General features: G+C 36.3%; 1 protein-coding gene across 4 annotated transcripts in view; it reads right to left on the bottom strand.

Moving 5' to 3' along the window:
* The window catches only part of ZDHHC14 (zDHHC palmitoyltransferase 14), a 114,163-nt gene that overhangs the window by 33,496 nt on the left and 61,828 nt on the right, over positions 1-18,839 (bottom strand). For all 4 annotated transcript variants that reach the window (XM_082305375.1, XM_082305377.1, XM_082305376.1 and 1 more), the window contains exon 3: positions 4,117-4,275. In XM_082305375.1, the coding sequence (XP_082161501.1) occupies positions 4,117-4,275 (159 nt within the window). The remainder of the gene's footprint in view (positions 1-4,116; positions 4,276-18,839) is intronic.

Genomic DNA, 18,839 nt, shown 5'->3' with positions numbered 1-18,839 from the left:
ATTGCCTGGGAAAAGCGCTTTACAGAAGCAACGATTTAACCAGAAAGGGGGTGTCTACTGGCTTCTCATATAGCATATTTTCTGTCAAAATTTCTGTCAAAATCTTGACACTTGGTCTCATGTTTAGGATCTACAGAAAAGCAGTCAGACTTACAAGTGAGAGAAATCTTATCTCCTACAGAAAACAGAAATATCGAAAGAAAATGCCAGTATGGTACATGTGCCTTCAGCATTCCTGGCATCCTGGTTCCCCATCTCAAAAAGTTTACATTAGGTACAAAGGCAGCCAACTAGGATCCATCAAGAGCTACTGAAAAGAAAGGGATAATCCCCCAGGGTTCAAGAAGACCTATGCTGAAAATTTCTGTCAGCGTGAGAATATTCAGCAGGAAGCATCCCCACATGCTCGCCCTCTTCTCCCGTTCTTCCCCAGGGATCCACTCTGGCCATGGCAGGAAACAGGCTCCTGCACGAACCGAAACTTTGGTCTAACTTAGTATGCCATTCTCATGTTCATCAGTGATCTCTGAAAAATTGAACTAAATGTTTCCAAGTTAAGTTGTGGCATCCAATTTCAAAAATTTGAGCTTTGAATCCTCTGTGGAAAAAAAATCATGTGTTGAAAGAAACACAGTGGAACTGGTGAAGCTATCTTTATCTATCAGTCACACACAAATTTACAATAAACAGATTTTGAAACAAATAAAAAGGCCATATTCTCTAAGATTAGTATAAATAGTGGATCTCTTCTTCCACTATGCTGGGTTTTTGCCTTAGTCTAAATCAGTTACTTCACTTGACAAGTAAAACTGTGGCATGTGAATGCAAGGAAGGCTTTAGACATATAGATTATTGGGCTAAGTTGCTTTACTGTTTGTTTCTCGTTAGTCACTCGGTACTATATTTAAATAGTTTGGAAATAGCCAACTGCTTCTTGTTCAGCTTTTATTATAGAAATCAAATTAAACAAGACAAAAATTCATTAAAAGAAAACAAAAAAAGGAAATTACACAGTTGATGTTGAAATCATCAAAAATAAATTAAAAAAGGTAATTTGGTAATTTCAGAAGCAAGTCCAACCACTGGCTTCTTACTAGCATCACACAGCGCAATCAAAACCTCTTGTCAAAACCCAGCAATAACCAGCTCAGAATTTATATCTGCTGTAGTTATTTTTTTTTTAAGTCTTTATCTGTTGTGTTTATGTGTACATTATTTTAAATTCATTTATAATTTTTAAGCAACATAATGGTACACAGAAAACTCTTGAGGGGCTAACTTCCAACTGCCATTCCCAAAGGCAGTTAGAGAAAGTAAGTCAGAAATACGCCCAAAATATTTGCCTCAGGGCAACCAAATTTTTGAAGGCATGACATAAGTGCAACAAACTGCATTTGCATGAAAATCCAGATTTTTCTGGATACTACTACGAAAACATTGTAAAGCTAAAAGAGTTTGAAATATTACTATGGGCAGAACTCAGATTAGTTTGTGTTTTTTTTTTTAAAGCTATTTCTTCATATTTTTATCTAAATATACTACTTATCCATTTATAAAAAATTTAGCGATTAAATGAAAAACAAACAAGATCAAGCAACAGATATGCTTACTAGACAACTAGAAAGTTAGGATTAATTCAAAGGGCAGAAAAAACCAACGATGAATAAATTTTTGTATGTACTTACATATTTAAAATGCTGCTAAAGATTCCTTACAGAATGAAAAGCACCAGTAGAAAATACAGAATGAAAGAACCTCTCCTTCACACTGCATTCATTTGCCCAGTATCATAAAATACCTTTAGGTAAAAGTAGCATACTGTTTTTTTCTGAGCAGTGAGTGCTGGTTTGAAGAAAGACTCCATTCCTGTATCACGTAGTCTCTGTAGTTAGTTTATAACTATACATCAAAAGTTTCAGGAACAACATGGTAAAAAGGAACACGTAGCCATACTGGTCGTGAGTTGCAATCGTAAGTTACTTAAATATCTGTATGCATGTGAAGTAGGAATATTTTTGCATTGATTTAGTTACATCAATAAGGAACTAGCAAATGATAGTGGCACAAGAACACTCATTGCTATTATAAGATTTATTCACAAACTAAAATTAAAAGCATCATCATAAAGGCAATCTTAACTTAAGAGTGGGGGTAAACTGCATAACACATTCTGATTAAGTGTACGCTCTTAGACTGTTAGTTTTCCACAAGTACCTGAGCAATCTCATTTTCTTGACACCTATTTTTCACAGAAAATTAGTTGCAGGTACTTGTAGATTTCACTTTTTGCATTCAATACAGCTGAATATTTATATGACAAATACCTGTACCTAATCAGGAAACAAAGCCACTATGCAATGAACCTTGAAAAAGTCATAGTTTATTGTAATTCCCATTATAAATGCTGAGGAGAAAAACCACAGCAAATCCATTCCAATAAATGCATGGAATTAATTTAAAATAAATAACTTCAAACTAAAAAATGTGCAAGAGAAAATTGCAATGATCATACCTATTTTAGGAGCAGAAAAGACTAATCTTCTTGGATACAATTATCTTTTAAATGAGTCATTTGCTCAGACTCTTTTCTGATACACATTCATAATAATTCATATCTGTTGCTTCATCACAGACATAATCAAAAGACCAAGATCGTTTAAGTTGTTTCTCCCCCATCACTATTTGTATGTTTCACAGAGTAGGTTTTCCAAACTTCGTATGAAAAGGACACAATCAGATTACAGAATAACATGTAGAAAAATCCTTCATAGCAGTTTATTAAAACAGCTGAAACACTATTTTAAAATAAGCTTCAGGATGTATGCATGGGAGTTGCTGTTATTTATGTACTCTCTCAGTAAAGAAGACAGCCTTTAGCTTTTATTTAGAGCACTGGTCAACAACTGCATTTTCACATTATCAGGTTTCCTGAGCAATACCACACCACTGTAATGTCCAGGTTACACATTTGATATAATATTTTTCTGAAAATGTGTCAACTGCAATTCATAAACATCCCTACTTGCCAAGTTCAATAGCTTTTACAACACTTACACAATTCTAATACACCAGAAAAACTTATTTACTGAAGGAAACATCTACAGGTACCAATTGATTGTATAGGGCCGAAAGACTGAACTTTTCACTCTGATCTAAGTGTACTCCCTAAATGAGTATCTTCTAAACACGAAACTGTAATTCTTCCAATGACTGCTTTATATCTAAAAATATCAGTGCTGAATGCTGCAATTAGATTTCTCAGCTGGAGACATCTTTCTACATTATTTTCTTGAATGCGTAAGATCCAGGCTCAACATGTGCTAATCAGCTGCACTAAACTCTAAATGTGATCTAATTAACTAGAACACTACTCAGATTTGATTGGCGGGTTTTTTTGGTTTGCTTTTAAATCCAAGCATATCTTAATCACCTTGCCTGCCCTCCAAAGAAAATAGTCATGAAAAAAGACAAGATGTTCAGAGGAAAAAAAAAAAAAAACCAACAAAAAACTAACCCTATCATTACAAAATATCCTTAGGTCCTGACATCATCTACTTACTCTCAAAATAGCATGCTTGCCCAGTAATTTCTTATGGATTCTGACTTTAAAATTTCTAGTGTTCAAAGGTAAGAATCACCTACAGCGTGTATTCTGGTCACAGCGCAAGCCCTAACCATCTGAACTGCACCTTACAGTTAGTCTGAAATGAACCGGAGAAGCAGCTCCTTGCCCTGAATTCAGTTTGGTGAAGGAAACAATTCTGAGACTCCTGTAAAGCTGGGTTCTCTCCGTACTAGAAAGTTCATCGCACTACTATGCAGCCCTATTTGAACTGTGTTCTTTATCTTGCAGAGCAGGTTAGGAAAGATGTATGCATCAGAAGATATTTTTCCTTCCTAGATTAGCAACACCTATCTGTTAGGCCAGATCTCCTCTTCTGCCTCCTCTAAAATTCTTAACATTTAACAGAGCTTGTAGGAAAGAGGGATGAATGCAGCAAGTGACCTCATGAGTAATCTTGTCACTAACCGACTCTTTTCTCTCTCATATCAAAAGTATTCATAACAATACATAAGCTACTAAATTGAACATATGCCGTATCTTTTTTTACTCACCTACGCAGTTATCACAAAGGCTGCAATGTGAGGCACGAGGTGGGCGGAAAATCTTGCAAGTAAAACAGTATTTTAGTTTCACTGTCTGTCCATTGATGATCACTTCTTTTGTTCTGGGAGGGGGGCGGTATCCTCCTGAACTGGAGCCATTTGCAATATCTAAACATGGAAGTACAACACATTAAATTTTTCACATGAGCTATGGTGTATGCACAGAACTTGATGGCAATGTATAGCAAGTTCCAAATTTATATTAACACACTTAAACAACTTTTTTCCCTTCTTATTCCCCTAAAATGACACGTAGCAAAAGGAGAATTAATTACAAATAGCATTCATAGCCAATCAATTTGAATTAAAAAAACCCAACCAACCAAACAAAAAAAACCCCACAACAAACCACCCAAAACAAATTCTCAAACACAGACAGCTACCTTGATCCCAAAACTCTTACACTCTCATATCCCCTAGTAGTTCACAGAGAATACATTAAAGAAAACTGTGACCACTGGTGCAGGGTGGTAAAAACTGGACAAGTTATCTTCAGGATTTTCCTGAATTTTTTAGAATTCCTGTAATAACAAATAGTGTCTCTACAAGTGCTGCAGAAATTCTACAATTTAATATAGAATCTGCACATTTACTTAAGCAACAGCAGCTCTATCATTAGAGCTTGGCATATGGTAGAAATAAGATCAATCATCACTTTGAGATCTCTTAAATGCTGTGATACAATGGAGCACATTCAGGATAGTACTTCACAGCTTTTGCTGTTTCAAAGTTTGAAAATCTAACTCCCAGTGTTACTTTTACACATCTTGAAGTTTGTCTGTTCCATAAAAATAGTTTCCAAATACCTCATTTGGTACAAGTGGTGGGGTTTTGGCTTTTGTTTGCTTGCTTTTGTTCGCTTGCTTTTGTTTTATTTTAGGGCATCAGCATTCATTTTTCCAGCAACTAAAGGACTGATTAGGCTAAATCATTAAAGTTCAAATTTGTTCTTTAAATGCTCCCAAGCTGAGCTATACTCTGAAAGCTGAACATGTAAAAGTGGCACCTTTTTCTCAGTTTATCTGTTCTTGTGTAATCGCAATCAAATGAAACCAGAGAAGTGGAAAAAAAAAAAAACAACCCTAAATTATCACTCTTGGACCGGCAGAACAGGAATAACAATAGTAAAGTAAAATAAATTGTTTTCCAATGTATGAATGAAACTACATTTCGAAGTCACAGTCACCTGCACAGCTGTGTTTTAAGTTGTCCCCCTCACTTTCATGTTGGACAAGCATGGGGCTGGATGACACATTACTAAAAGATCCATAACTTGTATGTGAGCTCAGATCGTTAGAAATGTCCCCCACAATTACAATTTTTGCCAGGCCTGCAGACATATTTACACAGCTTACAAACTATACATTTTCCAATGGGGCAACTAGCAAGCCTCCTACCTAGCAAGGTGTTCAAATTAGTGAGAGCATAGCTGTGCTAGCAAAGGTGTAATTATACAATATGCTAGATTTGGCAGCAAATGTAGCTTAAGAAGTTCCCATCTGCAACATGCTCACTTGCTCCATAAACATGCATCAATAAAAGTGGGACACCACTGTAAACTTGACCATTGAAACAAATAGATTTCAGAAAAACTCTTGGAAAAGAAGGTGGGGAGCAATCGCTGAGAATGATGGAATCAGGGTGTGAAGCTCCTACGCATCTCTTATGAGAATGAAGTGGTGAATACTGAAGAAACAGCAGCTTAGAAGCAGCCTACTAGACCCTGATGAGGTACACACATTTGCTTGTGTTGGATCTAAACCAACCCCTGCAATGTTTCTGGGGTGCTGGGCCAGGTCCTATGATCCGCACATGGAAGTACAGATTACTGTGTGGCTCCTGTAACAATCAATAATACTGATTTTGATCTCAAGGCCAATAGGACTTTTTTTATTAAATTATTTTTTTATTAAATATTTTTTATTAAATAAGTATTGCATTACAAGCTACTAGTGTATTTACATGCTGAAGCATAACTAGACAACAAAAGTTGTTTAATGTGCAATGGGAAACTTAAGATAATGTTCATATGGTTTTGATTTTTACAGTTATGTTGTTTAAAAGAAACTCATTAATTAAATAATTGTGATTTTAAAGCACTCTAGCAGATACAAGAATTTGATGAGGTCAATAGAAATGATTTAATTTCTTCAGGTTATAATAAAAACCATTTTTTTATTCGCTTGCGTAACAGTTTATTTGTCCTCACGACACATCAGTTTGAGTTAAGTAATTTTTGATTTTTGCATTCTAATTCAGAACTAAGCTGAAAAGATATTCTTCTGAGGGCACAGCACAACTGTGCTTACACTATTTAAAGCTTTACAGAGACATGGATGATTCCTAAAATCCAGAAAACAGGGAAGAATTTCTTATAATTCAGGGATGACATTAAAAAAGCTTCCATATTTACAATGAAAACTTCTTTTCTGTAGAACAAATTATCACAGTCTGCATGAAATGCTGAAATAAATAACTTGTAGTACTAGTACAGATCTACATAAGACAATACTTTTTAGGGGAGAAAAACACCATAGTAAGTTTTTGTTAATAAAAATCCCCTATAGCTGATTTTAGTTACTATCACTGAAAAAGATAAATATATTTTAATACTCCGTACTTTCGGTGACATCAGCAGCAGCAGGCTTGTAATATTCTTAGTCCTTCTATAAATCCATAGGCCTTACAAAACACAGCACTATGCCCATTTCTGGTCATAGTGTTGTCAAGATAGACTTAAATTGTGAACAAAAATGCAGGTCATTAGCCCTAATTAGCTTTTTATCCAATAAAGCATTTAACATGTGCATGCATAACATGTTCATTAATAAACCAATTATTTCCATTTGATACTCATACTCAAATTTACATGCATAATTGTCAAAAATATTAATGAAGCCTGAGTTTTACATAGGTGTAGCTTTCTATACTGCTAGAAATGCTGATGCATTGAATTTCCTAAAATAACACTAATATTTCAGATTTTCTTCTTTTACAAAATCTTATTATTCCTGATTACGTACATGATCATTGAAAGAAAATGACTTAAACCAGTCAAGGTGAATTGTTTAAAAGAAAAATGCTCTTTTTTCTAATGAAACATCTATGTATAAAAAACGCACATTGACTAAAACCAGTATTCCCCCACCGTTCAAGAAGTTAAAAAAGTGCACTGTATCTATTTTATTCTAAAACGGGCTCTGGCAGAATCTCAAAGGCAACTTCCCTCTTCTCTGATGGAGAAGGGAGACTACTGGCCAGCCCATTACACTTACAATGCTGGCTTTCTACGAGGATTTCCTTCCAAACCTTTGCAGGGAAGTTTAAGTTCACAGGGACAGTGAATCCTAGTTCTCTGAGGAAAACTAATCTCAAAATCCAAGGGTGAAAGCTGATGCAAATAAAAATAATGAAAACAGTCTTGCTGACTTTCCATGGAGTCAGGATTTTACCCGCAATCCTAAATTGCATAATCAAACCCGTAAGTTCCAGTCTTTCTGTTTATTAACAATTTTTTTTTCTGGAAACAGGCAGCGGGGCAAGGTCAAATGTGCTTGGATTTAATCAGATTTATCTAACCTAAATGTGCTAAACATGTCCTGGTCTCACAGTGATTTTTCAGACTTCAACTTGACTGCTTAAACTTGGGTTCTAACACAGTTAAATCTTTTAATATCTTTATATCTTTTAATATATGCAGTCCCTTTAAGGCATAGTAAGATTAACCTTTACGGAATCACCTTCCCCAAATAAACCTCCATTTGACCACTACTTTTTACATTTTTCTCTTCCAATCTGTTACTGATGTAGTAAAGCAAGTTATTTTACAAAAAGGTTAAAATTTTCCCGCTAATGGGATTGCCTTCCATCCTCTCTGATCTGACACATTTTATAACTTCTCTAGCAGTTTCAAATGTTCATGCACTAGATGGGCTCCAGCACTTTTATTATCCTATTACAGAACCCCCAAACAGAAAATTCATATCCTTGCAGGACCAAAGTACCTGCACTGCTGCAAGAAAGTCACTCCAAGTATTTAATGGAGATACAGCACAGTCTAGCAACCTTCTAATGTGACAACAAACTCCACTTAGATCTCTCAAATTATTATGCTGAAAACAAACAGGAGGTGCTGTTTAGATGAGACACAGAGGCTCAAATTTTGTATACATATCACCAGGATTCTCCCGCTCAATCAAGCATTTGCTTTTTTGGTCAATTTTCCTGAGATCCTAGGACAAACAGTCTCTAGAAGGTCTCTCCACGTTGTCTCTACACAAACTTAACAACTGTATTATGCAAGGTTTGCCATCAACTTTAAAGAGTCACAATTTCAATCTTCAAACAATATCATTAGAAAAGTTAGTAACTTGAAGTAGTTGTAATGTTTCCTGCCAAGAAAAAGATAATGCAATGAAAAAAAAATCTTTATGTATGACCTATAACACCTGAACAACAACAACCACCCCCCAAAACCCTGAAAAAATGCAAACCTCCTTTAAGAAATGTCTTCCTCTGTGTTTAACCACTTAAATCTAAGCTACAAGCTTAACAACAGTGGGCTACAAGAGGAAAGAGTAATTTATTTTTTTTAGGGAAAAGAACTTAATCAAATAACATTTTCTTGTTTCCAGTCAGTAATCTTGAGGACAAACAATGCTGGGAACCTGGCTTAGACTGAACCTAGCAGTTGCTAACTGCATTCTTCACATAATTCTTCATCTGATAGCCAACAAGAGATACCGACCAAATATTGCTCCTGACTTTAGATAAAGACTTACTGCCTTGATTTCAGAAAAACCTATGCATTATTTTCTTAAGAGCTGAATTGCACCATCATCTTGAAGTCTAAAACTTTATGTGGAAGGTATTCTCGCTCCCACAAAGAAATGTAATCTTTAGTGATTTGCTGAGGGAAAGAAGCACAGAGAGTAAGAGCTTTCTGAAAGACTGACCTGATGCACAAAGTAATTTCACTAAATTTATTTTAAGAACATTGTTTAAAGCATGCAATATCAGGTATGACTATTAGCCTATCAAGTTGGTATCCCACCTTTGGAGAGAAAGTAAAACATACACACACTGTACACACAAGCAGTATGTATTTGTTCAGGCTGCTGTCAATTCTACGGAATGCCTATGCTGTGGCACGAATTTAATTTTATAAAGCTCTAAGGAAATCAAATTGTGCATTTCAAAACAAATGAAAGACAGGGATGGAACTGTGGAGAATTCTCAAATGTAATCTTGAGCATCAATGAAAATTAGAGAGCCAAGACAAAGCCAGCTTCCAGAGATGGTGTGCTCCTGTAGCTAATATACTGAGTTCAGGGCTTTTGAAAAGGCAAAAGAAAGCAAGCAGAAACCGTGAACTGGCCTGAGCTCGTTGTACAGAATAAATTAGGAAGATATACCTAGGCTAAGACAGTTACCCTGAAGAAAAATCCAAAGCATTTCCTTGCTATAGATGGGCCTTTTTAAAGCTGGAAGGGTAAGTTACCATAATCGTCTTTTTATTTATCTGCATCACCTATTCAATGCAAAAAATATCAATATTGTGGAAGAACTGTTAATCTTGTATGCATCAAATGGACAAATGCTTTCCCATCTGTGAAACCCATTCTGCTGGTTATCCCTTTAAGCCTTTATATTTAGAAATTTATTATCCTATAAACATTTTTCCACTTGAGGTGACTTCACACTAAACTAACTACAAAAAACATATCATAACTGCAAAGAGGTTACAAAATAAGGCTGCTCCTAGTTTTCACTTTCCCATAGAAACAACAGCCCCCCTCAATATAGTATTTCGTGTGATCACAGAAAATATGCTTCTATGCACCATGAAAAGGATGCAACTACTGTTGGGGTCGCCCTGGAAAAAACTACTTCAATTTTCATGAAAGTTATAATCAAAATAAAAATACTACACCAACAAGTTTAATTTCCCATTTAGGAAAAAAAAAAAAAAAAAAAAAAGAAAAAAAACCAGAGGTCCTGCTGCATTTGACTGAGATTATAGCACTTTTATAGTAAATAACCCTACATTATCTTCAGTGATTTCGCATTATACAAGCCTCATGCATCTAGATGCTTTTGTTCTATTATCTTATATGAAAAAATACTAGAGTATTTTAAGACCTATGCCCCTTCCCTCTCTTAGGCCAAACACATGTATTTCTTAGAGGTCTTGTTTACTAGACTTCTCCATTTTGCTGCCTTCCTCTTGAGTTTCCACACGTGGTGTCAAAAACTGGCCAGTGAACTGAGCCCTCATTATCACTAGATATTGCAGAATGTCACTTCTCCTGGTTTATGTAATGACTCTTTTTCTAACGCATCCCAAAAAGAATTTCCCTTTTTTGTCATGATATCACAATGCCAACTCAATCTGTTTGTGGATAACACTCAAGTCCCCTTTTACTGTACCATTCACTACTGAGCCCTCTTTTTGTTAGTATTTGATTTCCATTTGTAATCATGCATTTTGTATTTGTTCCCTAAATTTGCTATGACTATTTAGAGTATATAAAAAAAAAGAGCCGAGTGCTTGCAAATTCCCCCAACTCAGCATCAACTTTACAATTAAGCATATTCCCTTTTTCTTGAGCCCAATCAGTCTCTGCAAGATCCTTCTTGATCACTTGTCATTTGCCAGAAAAGTCTTTCCAGCAAGTTGCTCATTGACTTTGTGATAATTTCATCTAGACTTTATTTCCAGAATTTATATAGAAAGAATCCTATGCAGGACAGTATCAAGAGCTCTATTACAGTCAAAATTTAGCACACCTGCTGCTTCTTTTCCACCAAGACAGTTACTCTTTCAAGGAAGGACATCAGTTTGGTTACACTTGATTTGCTCTTGAAATACTTTGTTGCTTGTTTTCAGTCTTAAATGGCCATAAACCCCACCCCCTGGCAGCCCCAATTCTTACAATTTCATCATTTAGCAGCTTGCTCCATGTCTTTCCAGACAGAGAATAGTTTCTAGCAATAGAAGAGACAGATTTCTGTTGGAATAGAATGTTAGATAGACAGATATAGATACAGTATAGTAGATGGACAGATTTTTCTTTTTCTTTTAACTACTACTACTACTACTTTCCCTCTTCTGACCCACACTTCCTACCAGCTGGCGAGAAGTGTGCAAGTTCTCCTCTGAGATCAGAGTGTTGAATCCTTCAGACTGCTCTCTGTTATTTCTCATTCCCCAGTTACACAGCATGCCTTCAACTTCTCTTTCTTCCTCTGACCTCTAACAGAACCTGCCCTGTTGTCTTCTACTGTTCCTTGCTGGTTGTAACTGACTTTAGTCCCCTTTTGCCTTTCCAACACTTCCCCTATACGCTTGTGCTACCTCTTTATGCTCACCTTTGGAAACTGTCTCCACTTTTGACACTCGTATGTTTTTGACTGCAATCTTTGTAAAACTACAAATACGGACAGAATGGCCTCTTATTACACTTCCCAGTCTTCCTCTGTATGAGGATAGCTTGACGATGTGCATTTAATATAATATTTTCCAATAAGAGAGGTCCCTTTTGCTTTGTGGACATCCTTCATTTTTTTGCAATTCCTTTCGCTTTCTGTTTTGCTATGAACACAGAAGGCTGGGCTCCTACCGCCTCACCAAATCCTCAGGAAACAACTGCTTTCCATTCCTGTACGCTGATGGTGGAAACAGCAGCATCACAGCTCTGTTAGTCCTCCATCTTCACCTGGAAAGAGGTGATAGCCTAGATGGAAACATTTCATGCTGTCAGCATGACCACACTGTTTCCAAAAAAGCCACTTGAATGAATGGAGTACTGGCAGTTTCTTTACGTGGTCTTATTTTGAGAACTGTTTGTCCTATTCTGTGCTTTCTGACACACAAAAATAAATTTTAATAAGCTTTAAAAGAACTTCAAAATAGCATTCTTAAATCAGAATTCCTCCTCTTGGGACACAACAGTTTCTCACTGCATCTGTAACAATTTCTGTGAGGCTGCTTCCCAGAGAGACAGGTAAGGCAGACTAAGTCTTAAGTATCTAAGAACAACTTGAATAGAGTAAAAGCCACAGATTGGACATGTTACATGCATGAATTTTAGAAAAGAAACAATTTGGTAAAGGCATTATTTTTAGGTGATTTATCTGAAGAACGTCTTGCCTAGAAGTATATTACTGTTAACCTTGCACCTCATCTTTAAAATGCACCTCAAGTTCAAAGCTACAGCAAGTTTCAAGTCCATCAAACCAGAATGACAGTTTTGGAGTACATAGAAGTTTTCTTCTGAACTGCAGGAGCCATCCAGCTTTTCCTGCTGCACAGATGCCACTCCACGAGGATACGTCTTTTTAGGGTACATTAAAAAATACATTTTAACAGTACAAAGATGTTTCTTTCCATTTCCATTGTGGATTCCAGAATTGCAGTTTTAGGGCAGAAGGATTTGTTATAGCTACCTAGCTTGTTCCTCTCCACTAGACTTGCCATAAGCCTTCATGTTTGGGAACTTGAGCCCTAAAATCCACATTTGCTGGCAATATAGTTCCTCACTTCAAGACTCCGTTGGCCCTTTTTGGAAGACTACTGGTTTTGCTACTGCTGAAGGAAGGACAGTGGTTTTGATCAGCTCAGCAGTCCGAACCCGTGAAGCAAGTCTTGTGCTACCATTTTTAAAAAAAATTTGTAAACACAAGTTCTGAAACAGTCACACATGGAAACATTTTGGCTCTCTTAATCAACTCTTTACTACAATCTTTGCCTTTTTTCAGTGTCTAATTCATAGTTTTCAGTTTGCATTTAGCCAAAACTCTGTATCTGACTGACTCTTTCTTTAAGGAAAAAGTGATTCTTTTCAGCTGCTTATTTGAAATAATTTATTTCCTGACACAGATCAGTATTTACACAGGGTAAACAAGGAATTCCTTGAACAGGAACTTGTGCCTGTATTTTGGACTAAATGCGGTACCTTATTCTAAGTAATGGATTCCTTGAAAAAGATCAATGAAACTAGACCTTAACACTGATTAGGAAAAGGTGCCACATGAATGCTTCGTTATATTTTTCCGTATTTTTATGCTTAAAAAAACCCCAAAAACAAACCTTGGTGAGTTTTTGTAGCCTAAGCTATGTACCTTATTTCTGAGGTTTTTGCATGCTTAAGCAAGGTGATTCAACCACTTCTGAAACTCGGATGAATAGCAAACATTTTAATACCTCTATCGTGTTAGAGAATTTGAAGAAAGGAGCTGAAACCTAGCACATGCTGTAGCCTTTGAGCTTAGCATGCAACTTTTTCTGCACAAATTTTGGCAGCAGAAAAGGGGGTGGTGGTGGTGGTGTCATGGTTCAGATATCCTCAGCAGCAGCTTGTTAAAAGCTATAAAGTTAACTTCCAGATTTCTTTACTGGAGAGCACACGTTAGCTCCATATATGAAAAGATTATAAACACTCCATCACTCCAGAGAAACTAAGGATGCCACATTCCAGCAGAACTGGGTTTATTGGAGATTGCTGCCATTAAGCACCCAGGGCAAGGAACCTGGCTCTCACTCCTATCCCTTCCACAAGAACGAGGAGGCACCTGCCCAGCCCAGAGAAAGGAAAAGCTTTGAGGAAATCCCATCACAGAAACACAAGGTGAGTAGAAAGCCAAGTGGGAGGAAGGATCAGAAAAAGAGGAAGGAGTGACAGACAACAAAAAATGCAAGCAAGTAGGATCCAGATAAGTGCCATGGAGGCAGGGCTGAACAGAAGTATAGGAAACACAGGGCAGAACTCAAGGTGATGTGCCTAACAGATGCAATACAAACAAGAAGCAGAAAAAGAGACCCAGAATGGACTCTCAACACCAGAGAGCACAGGATTCTCCAGAAACAGGAACCAAAACCCAAAGAACTTTTTGGAACAAACTGCGGTAACTTGTTTCTGCATCAAGGCCCTAATAACAAGTGCATTGTTACAGTGCCGCTTTCTGCCTTACCTGTCCAGGTTCTCATTACTCAAAGAACAACTTACTGCTACTTCTGATTTTTTTTTTTTGTCTTTATAACCACTGGATTATGAAAATAATGCATCTAAGCCACTTTATATGCCAATTAGCAAGCATTTAAAATACCTAATCCTTCAAATGGAGCCAAGAACACAGTTAATATTTATAGGCTGTTTATAGGTCTGCCATTCTACAAGAACAGAGAATTAAACTGCACATCATAAAAACTCTAAAGTGACTACTACACCACATCCATTTCAAAACCATAATACTACTAATAATATACAATTAATATACAATTAAATATTGCGTATATGGGTACCGGAATTAAAAACTAAGGAATTCATTTGCTATGGTTAAATTGGGGAAAAATCCTTTAATAAAAGCAGATTTAAAACATGATTTACAGAACACTCAAGATTTCACCAAGTAGCTGGATATAGTGGTGAAAAATATGTGTCATAGCAAGATAACTAAACCCTAATATCTACTCTTCAACAACTCACCTGCAATCTCATTTAGCAGACTGTCATCGTTAACATATTTATATGTAATTACTGAAAAGGTAAATTTCCATTAGAAAGCCCATCTGTTTTACATAAAAATAATAGGTTACACAAGTTTTTGTTCTGAAAATTTTTTCCCCCAACTGCACCATCATTATTACCAGTAGATAATCAGCAAGTAAATTTCAGTAGCAGCTTCGTTAATGGATTTTAAGTTCATTTTCTGCCTAAGGGACTCAAGAAATTCAAAGAAACAGACACAGAAATGGAAAAGTACCTACAGAAATGACAGGGGACATAGGACAATACCTAGATGGATACTACTATTCTTTTCAGCATCTTATCCTCTTCTCTGTTCCTTTCTCAAATGCAGGTGTGAAAGCCTCCCACTGTTTGGGAAGATTTTATTTCATTAATTTTCAAACAGTTTAAGGAATTAGGACTGATTTTTCTGTAGCTGAACTATCAGCCACAGTATACGCGGCACAATTCAAAACACCATACCTGTCTTTCTCTTCCATTTGTTTTTACTCAGCAAACTGTTAGCAAGGGAAGCAACAACAAGTATATCCTTACTTTAACCAGAGTTAAGGTAACTTCCCTCAAATACATTTTTCTTCATATACAGTTATGCTCCAGCTTTTTCTTACAATGATCTCACACTATAGTAAGAATAAATTATTCTCTCAATCCTCAATACTTTTCCCGTTACAGAGAAAAAGAAACAAAACAGAATACCAGCAGTAAGAAGCCCAACGATCTGTCCGCAAATCTTGCTTCTAACCAACTTTGAAATCCTATCCTTAGCCAAAAATGGGTTTAAAGAAATTTGTTAATATGAAAAGTGAAAGAAAGATGGTTGGTCAACAGGCTCGGACACAAATGTCTTCCCTTCTCCTAGTTCTGGTTTAAATATGCTTCATGAGTACAGGCTTCCATACTGTGTTCTCCTATGGTGCTTCAGCTTTTTCCTAATGAGAACCTCTTCTGATTAGGTACAGCAGTGTCCCACACAATGCTGCTTTTCTGAGAAGGTAAAAGGCCAGCTGACACAAATGGGTTGGTTGTATGCATGTAAGTAAGATGGCATGTGTGTTGTTCAGTAGAAATAGGTGATAATTTAAAAACCAAGTTTGGTATTCATCTAACAATTGTTAAGCTTTCATTTTTAAATTACCTTTAAATGCCAAATTTGATAAAGGTGAAATTTAACAGAAACATACTACTTCTTCCTAGTTTAAACTTTCAAAAGTATCATTCATGTTTTATTTTATTTAGAAAGCAGCGCTGCTTCCTTTATTAAACGTCTTAAGTAACTTATATCAGGCATGATAAGCTGCTTTTATTTTTTGGAAATGGCTTATATACTATTACTCACCATTAGGACAGCAGAGACCAGGATGGTGACTGGCAAATTAAGACTACTTGTGCTTCACCACAAGAAGAGGAAAAAATAAAATAGGAGCACTGGGATTGCTGGAGTGAAACAGCTGGGAGAGGTCATGGTGGCAAACTTATGAAGTGTAAAGATTTAATAGAAATCTAAGTTCTTCAAGTAAGTCTTATGGAAGGTTATTCAATTAGAAAGATACTCATGATTTCAAATATCTAATAAACATGTTTACCTTCCAATCATAAGACATTTCACTGGGAACTCCAGCACTGAAATAAGCAAAGAATGTCCACTGCTCCCCAAATAGTGCATTAATAAAACTGAAGGAAAACACCATTTTAAAAGCCACAGAATACTCGTGAGCTGTCACAGTAATTAAAGCAGTAATAAAACAGTTACATGGGAAGCTCTATTTCAAAATGGCTCTTTCTGGAAATCTCTAAATTTTAAACAATTGTTTATCTACAAGTTATAACACAATTTTATGATATAAAGGGGCATTCCTTTTTGGCAACACTAAGCAATATACCTGCCTGAATTCCATCCTCCTCCCACAAGTTATTCCTAGAGAAAGAATAACTTTTTTTGAGAAGACGTGGGGGCAAAAAGGAGAAAGAAGGGGGAAATTACAATTTTCCCCACATTTCCCCAAATAGTTCTGTGATACTGTTTTTTCCCCACTCCCTTTCCTTCCCAGCTATAAAAATAATGCCATTACCCATTATAACAACTTACACACTTCTATGCAGCACATTACGTACTCAGTATTTGATTCTGAAAAATGTTTGCAGTGACAGCACTGGCAAAAGCTAAAAAAAAAATAAGCTCTAAAATCAGTCTTCCTAAGAAATCTGTTAGCTTTCCCAACAACACAAATTTGAACTTTGGCATCTGTTCTCCACATATCTGGATTCTGTGAATATTAGGGATTCTTCTATTACACAAGCAAGGACTGAAATTATTGTGTTTGAAGAGAATTCCAGTTCCTCAGTATAAACACATTCCATATCCATTTTTAATGTTTTGTTGGGTTTTTTTTGGTTTGTTTTTTTTTTTTTTTTTTTTTTTTGGGGGGGGGGGGGGCGGGGAGGGGGGAGTGTAGTGAGAATATGGCTTCACAATGCTCTTCCATTTCTGATTTAATTTCTTTATGGCATGTAAGGGCAGGCTGACTGAAGATTTGTTTTTTAAATAATCCAGAGTGCCATATCAGAAAGTAAGCAAACAGAAGAAAATGTATAGGAATTTAAATTTATCCATCTGGGATTTAGCTATCTGGGTCATCTAGGATCTAACAGTTCTCTTCCCTGTATACTATGTAAAGTATGGTTCTTGCCCAAAGCTAAGTCCTGACTGGCTCAATGTAACCTTCTTCCTGTCATGGCAATGACAGCTGGCTCCTGGCTCTGCACAATTAGTCCAAACAATGCATAAAAGCAATATAGGTTTTATGCTTGAAATGTGAATGCCAGCAGAAGATTCTGGTTTTAGAAATCTATACCAGGTCTATAAAATTCAGTGAACTACACATCTCAGACTTCACACACCCATGGGAAAAGATTTCCTTCCCACAAAGTTCAATGAACACGTTACATGATCACACAGTTCCAAAAGCCTCAAACCTACACAAAGAGCACAAAGTACAATTAGCTGCTGCACAGAGCATGCTGCCAATGCATTGATTCCACTTCAGAACTCAAATCCAAATGCTTTGAAATACACAAAATGCTGTTTATTACACAGACACCTTTTTATCTTAACACATAACACAGTATAACAGCTGTGGTCAGAATCTTCCAAATCTGGTGAAAGAAAATGATCTCACTGTAGTGATGATCAATGAACTCATCACTATATTTTGAAATCCTGCTTCTTCTTAAAATAATCCATACCAAAGATAATGTGCACGTTTCCAGAAAATAAAACCATTCTTCTTCCCTCAACAGCAGTTTTCTGAAACTGAGCCCTTCAGACAAGATTTCTCAATCACAATGAAATCATTAGATTCAAACAACCACTAAAGTATGTTTGTTTTTAAATACATACATGTTATCTTTCCTCTGCTAAAGGCTCATAAAGGCCTAAATAGTGAATATAATTTGATAGATTTTTTTGTTTTATCTTAACAATATTTCTTTGTCCAACAGATCTCTTAAGTAGAAGATATAACTTCATGATGTGCTTACTGTCTCTTAACAGCAAAGTAAGAGAAAACTAATGCCATATTGTTGTTAACATTTTGCTACTTTGACATGAATTCTCCTAGCATTCCCACTTACTGGCATGGTTTGCACTGTGATTTTGGTGCGTACAAACTACATTTGCTTTCTGAGGAAACTAAACCAGAACTTCTGCTCCATGTGTACACCAAATTAACTCTACCCCATAACATGGCGTAAGAGTCCAAAGCAATGACTTTGCCCCTCATGACATTTTCACCCATGCTTTGTGGGGGACATATAGTCTATGAGAGAACCAGACAAAACCTAGTCTGAAGTAAATTCACACTGTATAGATGCAGAAGCATCTGCAACAACAGCTTTAGTGCACTCATTTGTTTCTACTGCATTAAATTATTTGCAACAGTAAACAAAGCCTAAGACCGTACTATAGTATTAAACATCAAGGACCCTGCAGGTATTTCTCCTGTGTTTGCATAAACCTGTTATCTGTCTTTTCAACTATACAAGTGAGTGTTCCTCTGAAATTGCTTCAGAACATGGGATTTCCATTGACTATCAATCATATCAAAGCAGATATAGTAGCCTTCAGTAAGCTTTAGTAGCTTACTA

The sequence above is a fragment of the Platalea leucorodia genome (genome assembly GCF_965183815.1).
Source record: "Platalea leucorodia genome assembly, chromosome: 3".
NCBI classification, from domain to species: domain Eukaryota; kingdom Metazoa; phylum Chordata; class Aves; order Pelecaniformes; family Threskiornithidae; genus Platalea; species Platalea leucorodia.
Note: the sequence above shows the minus strand (reverse complement) of the source record. Positions and strands in the feature narration are given on the sequence as shown.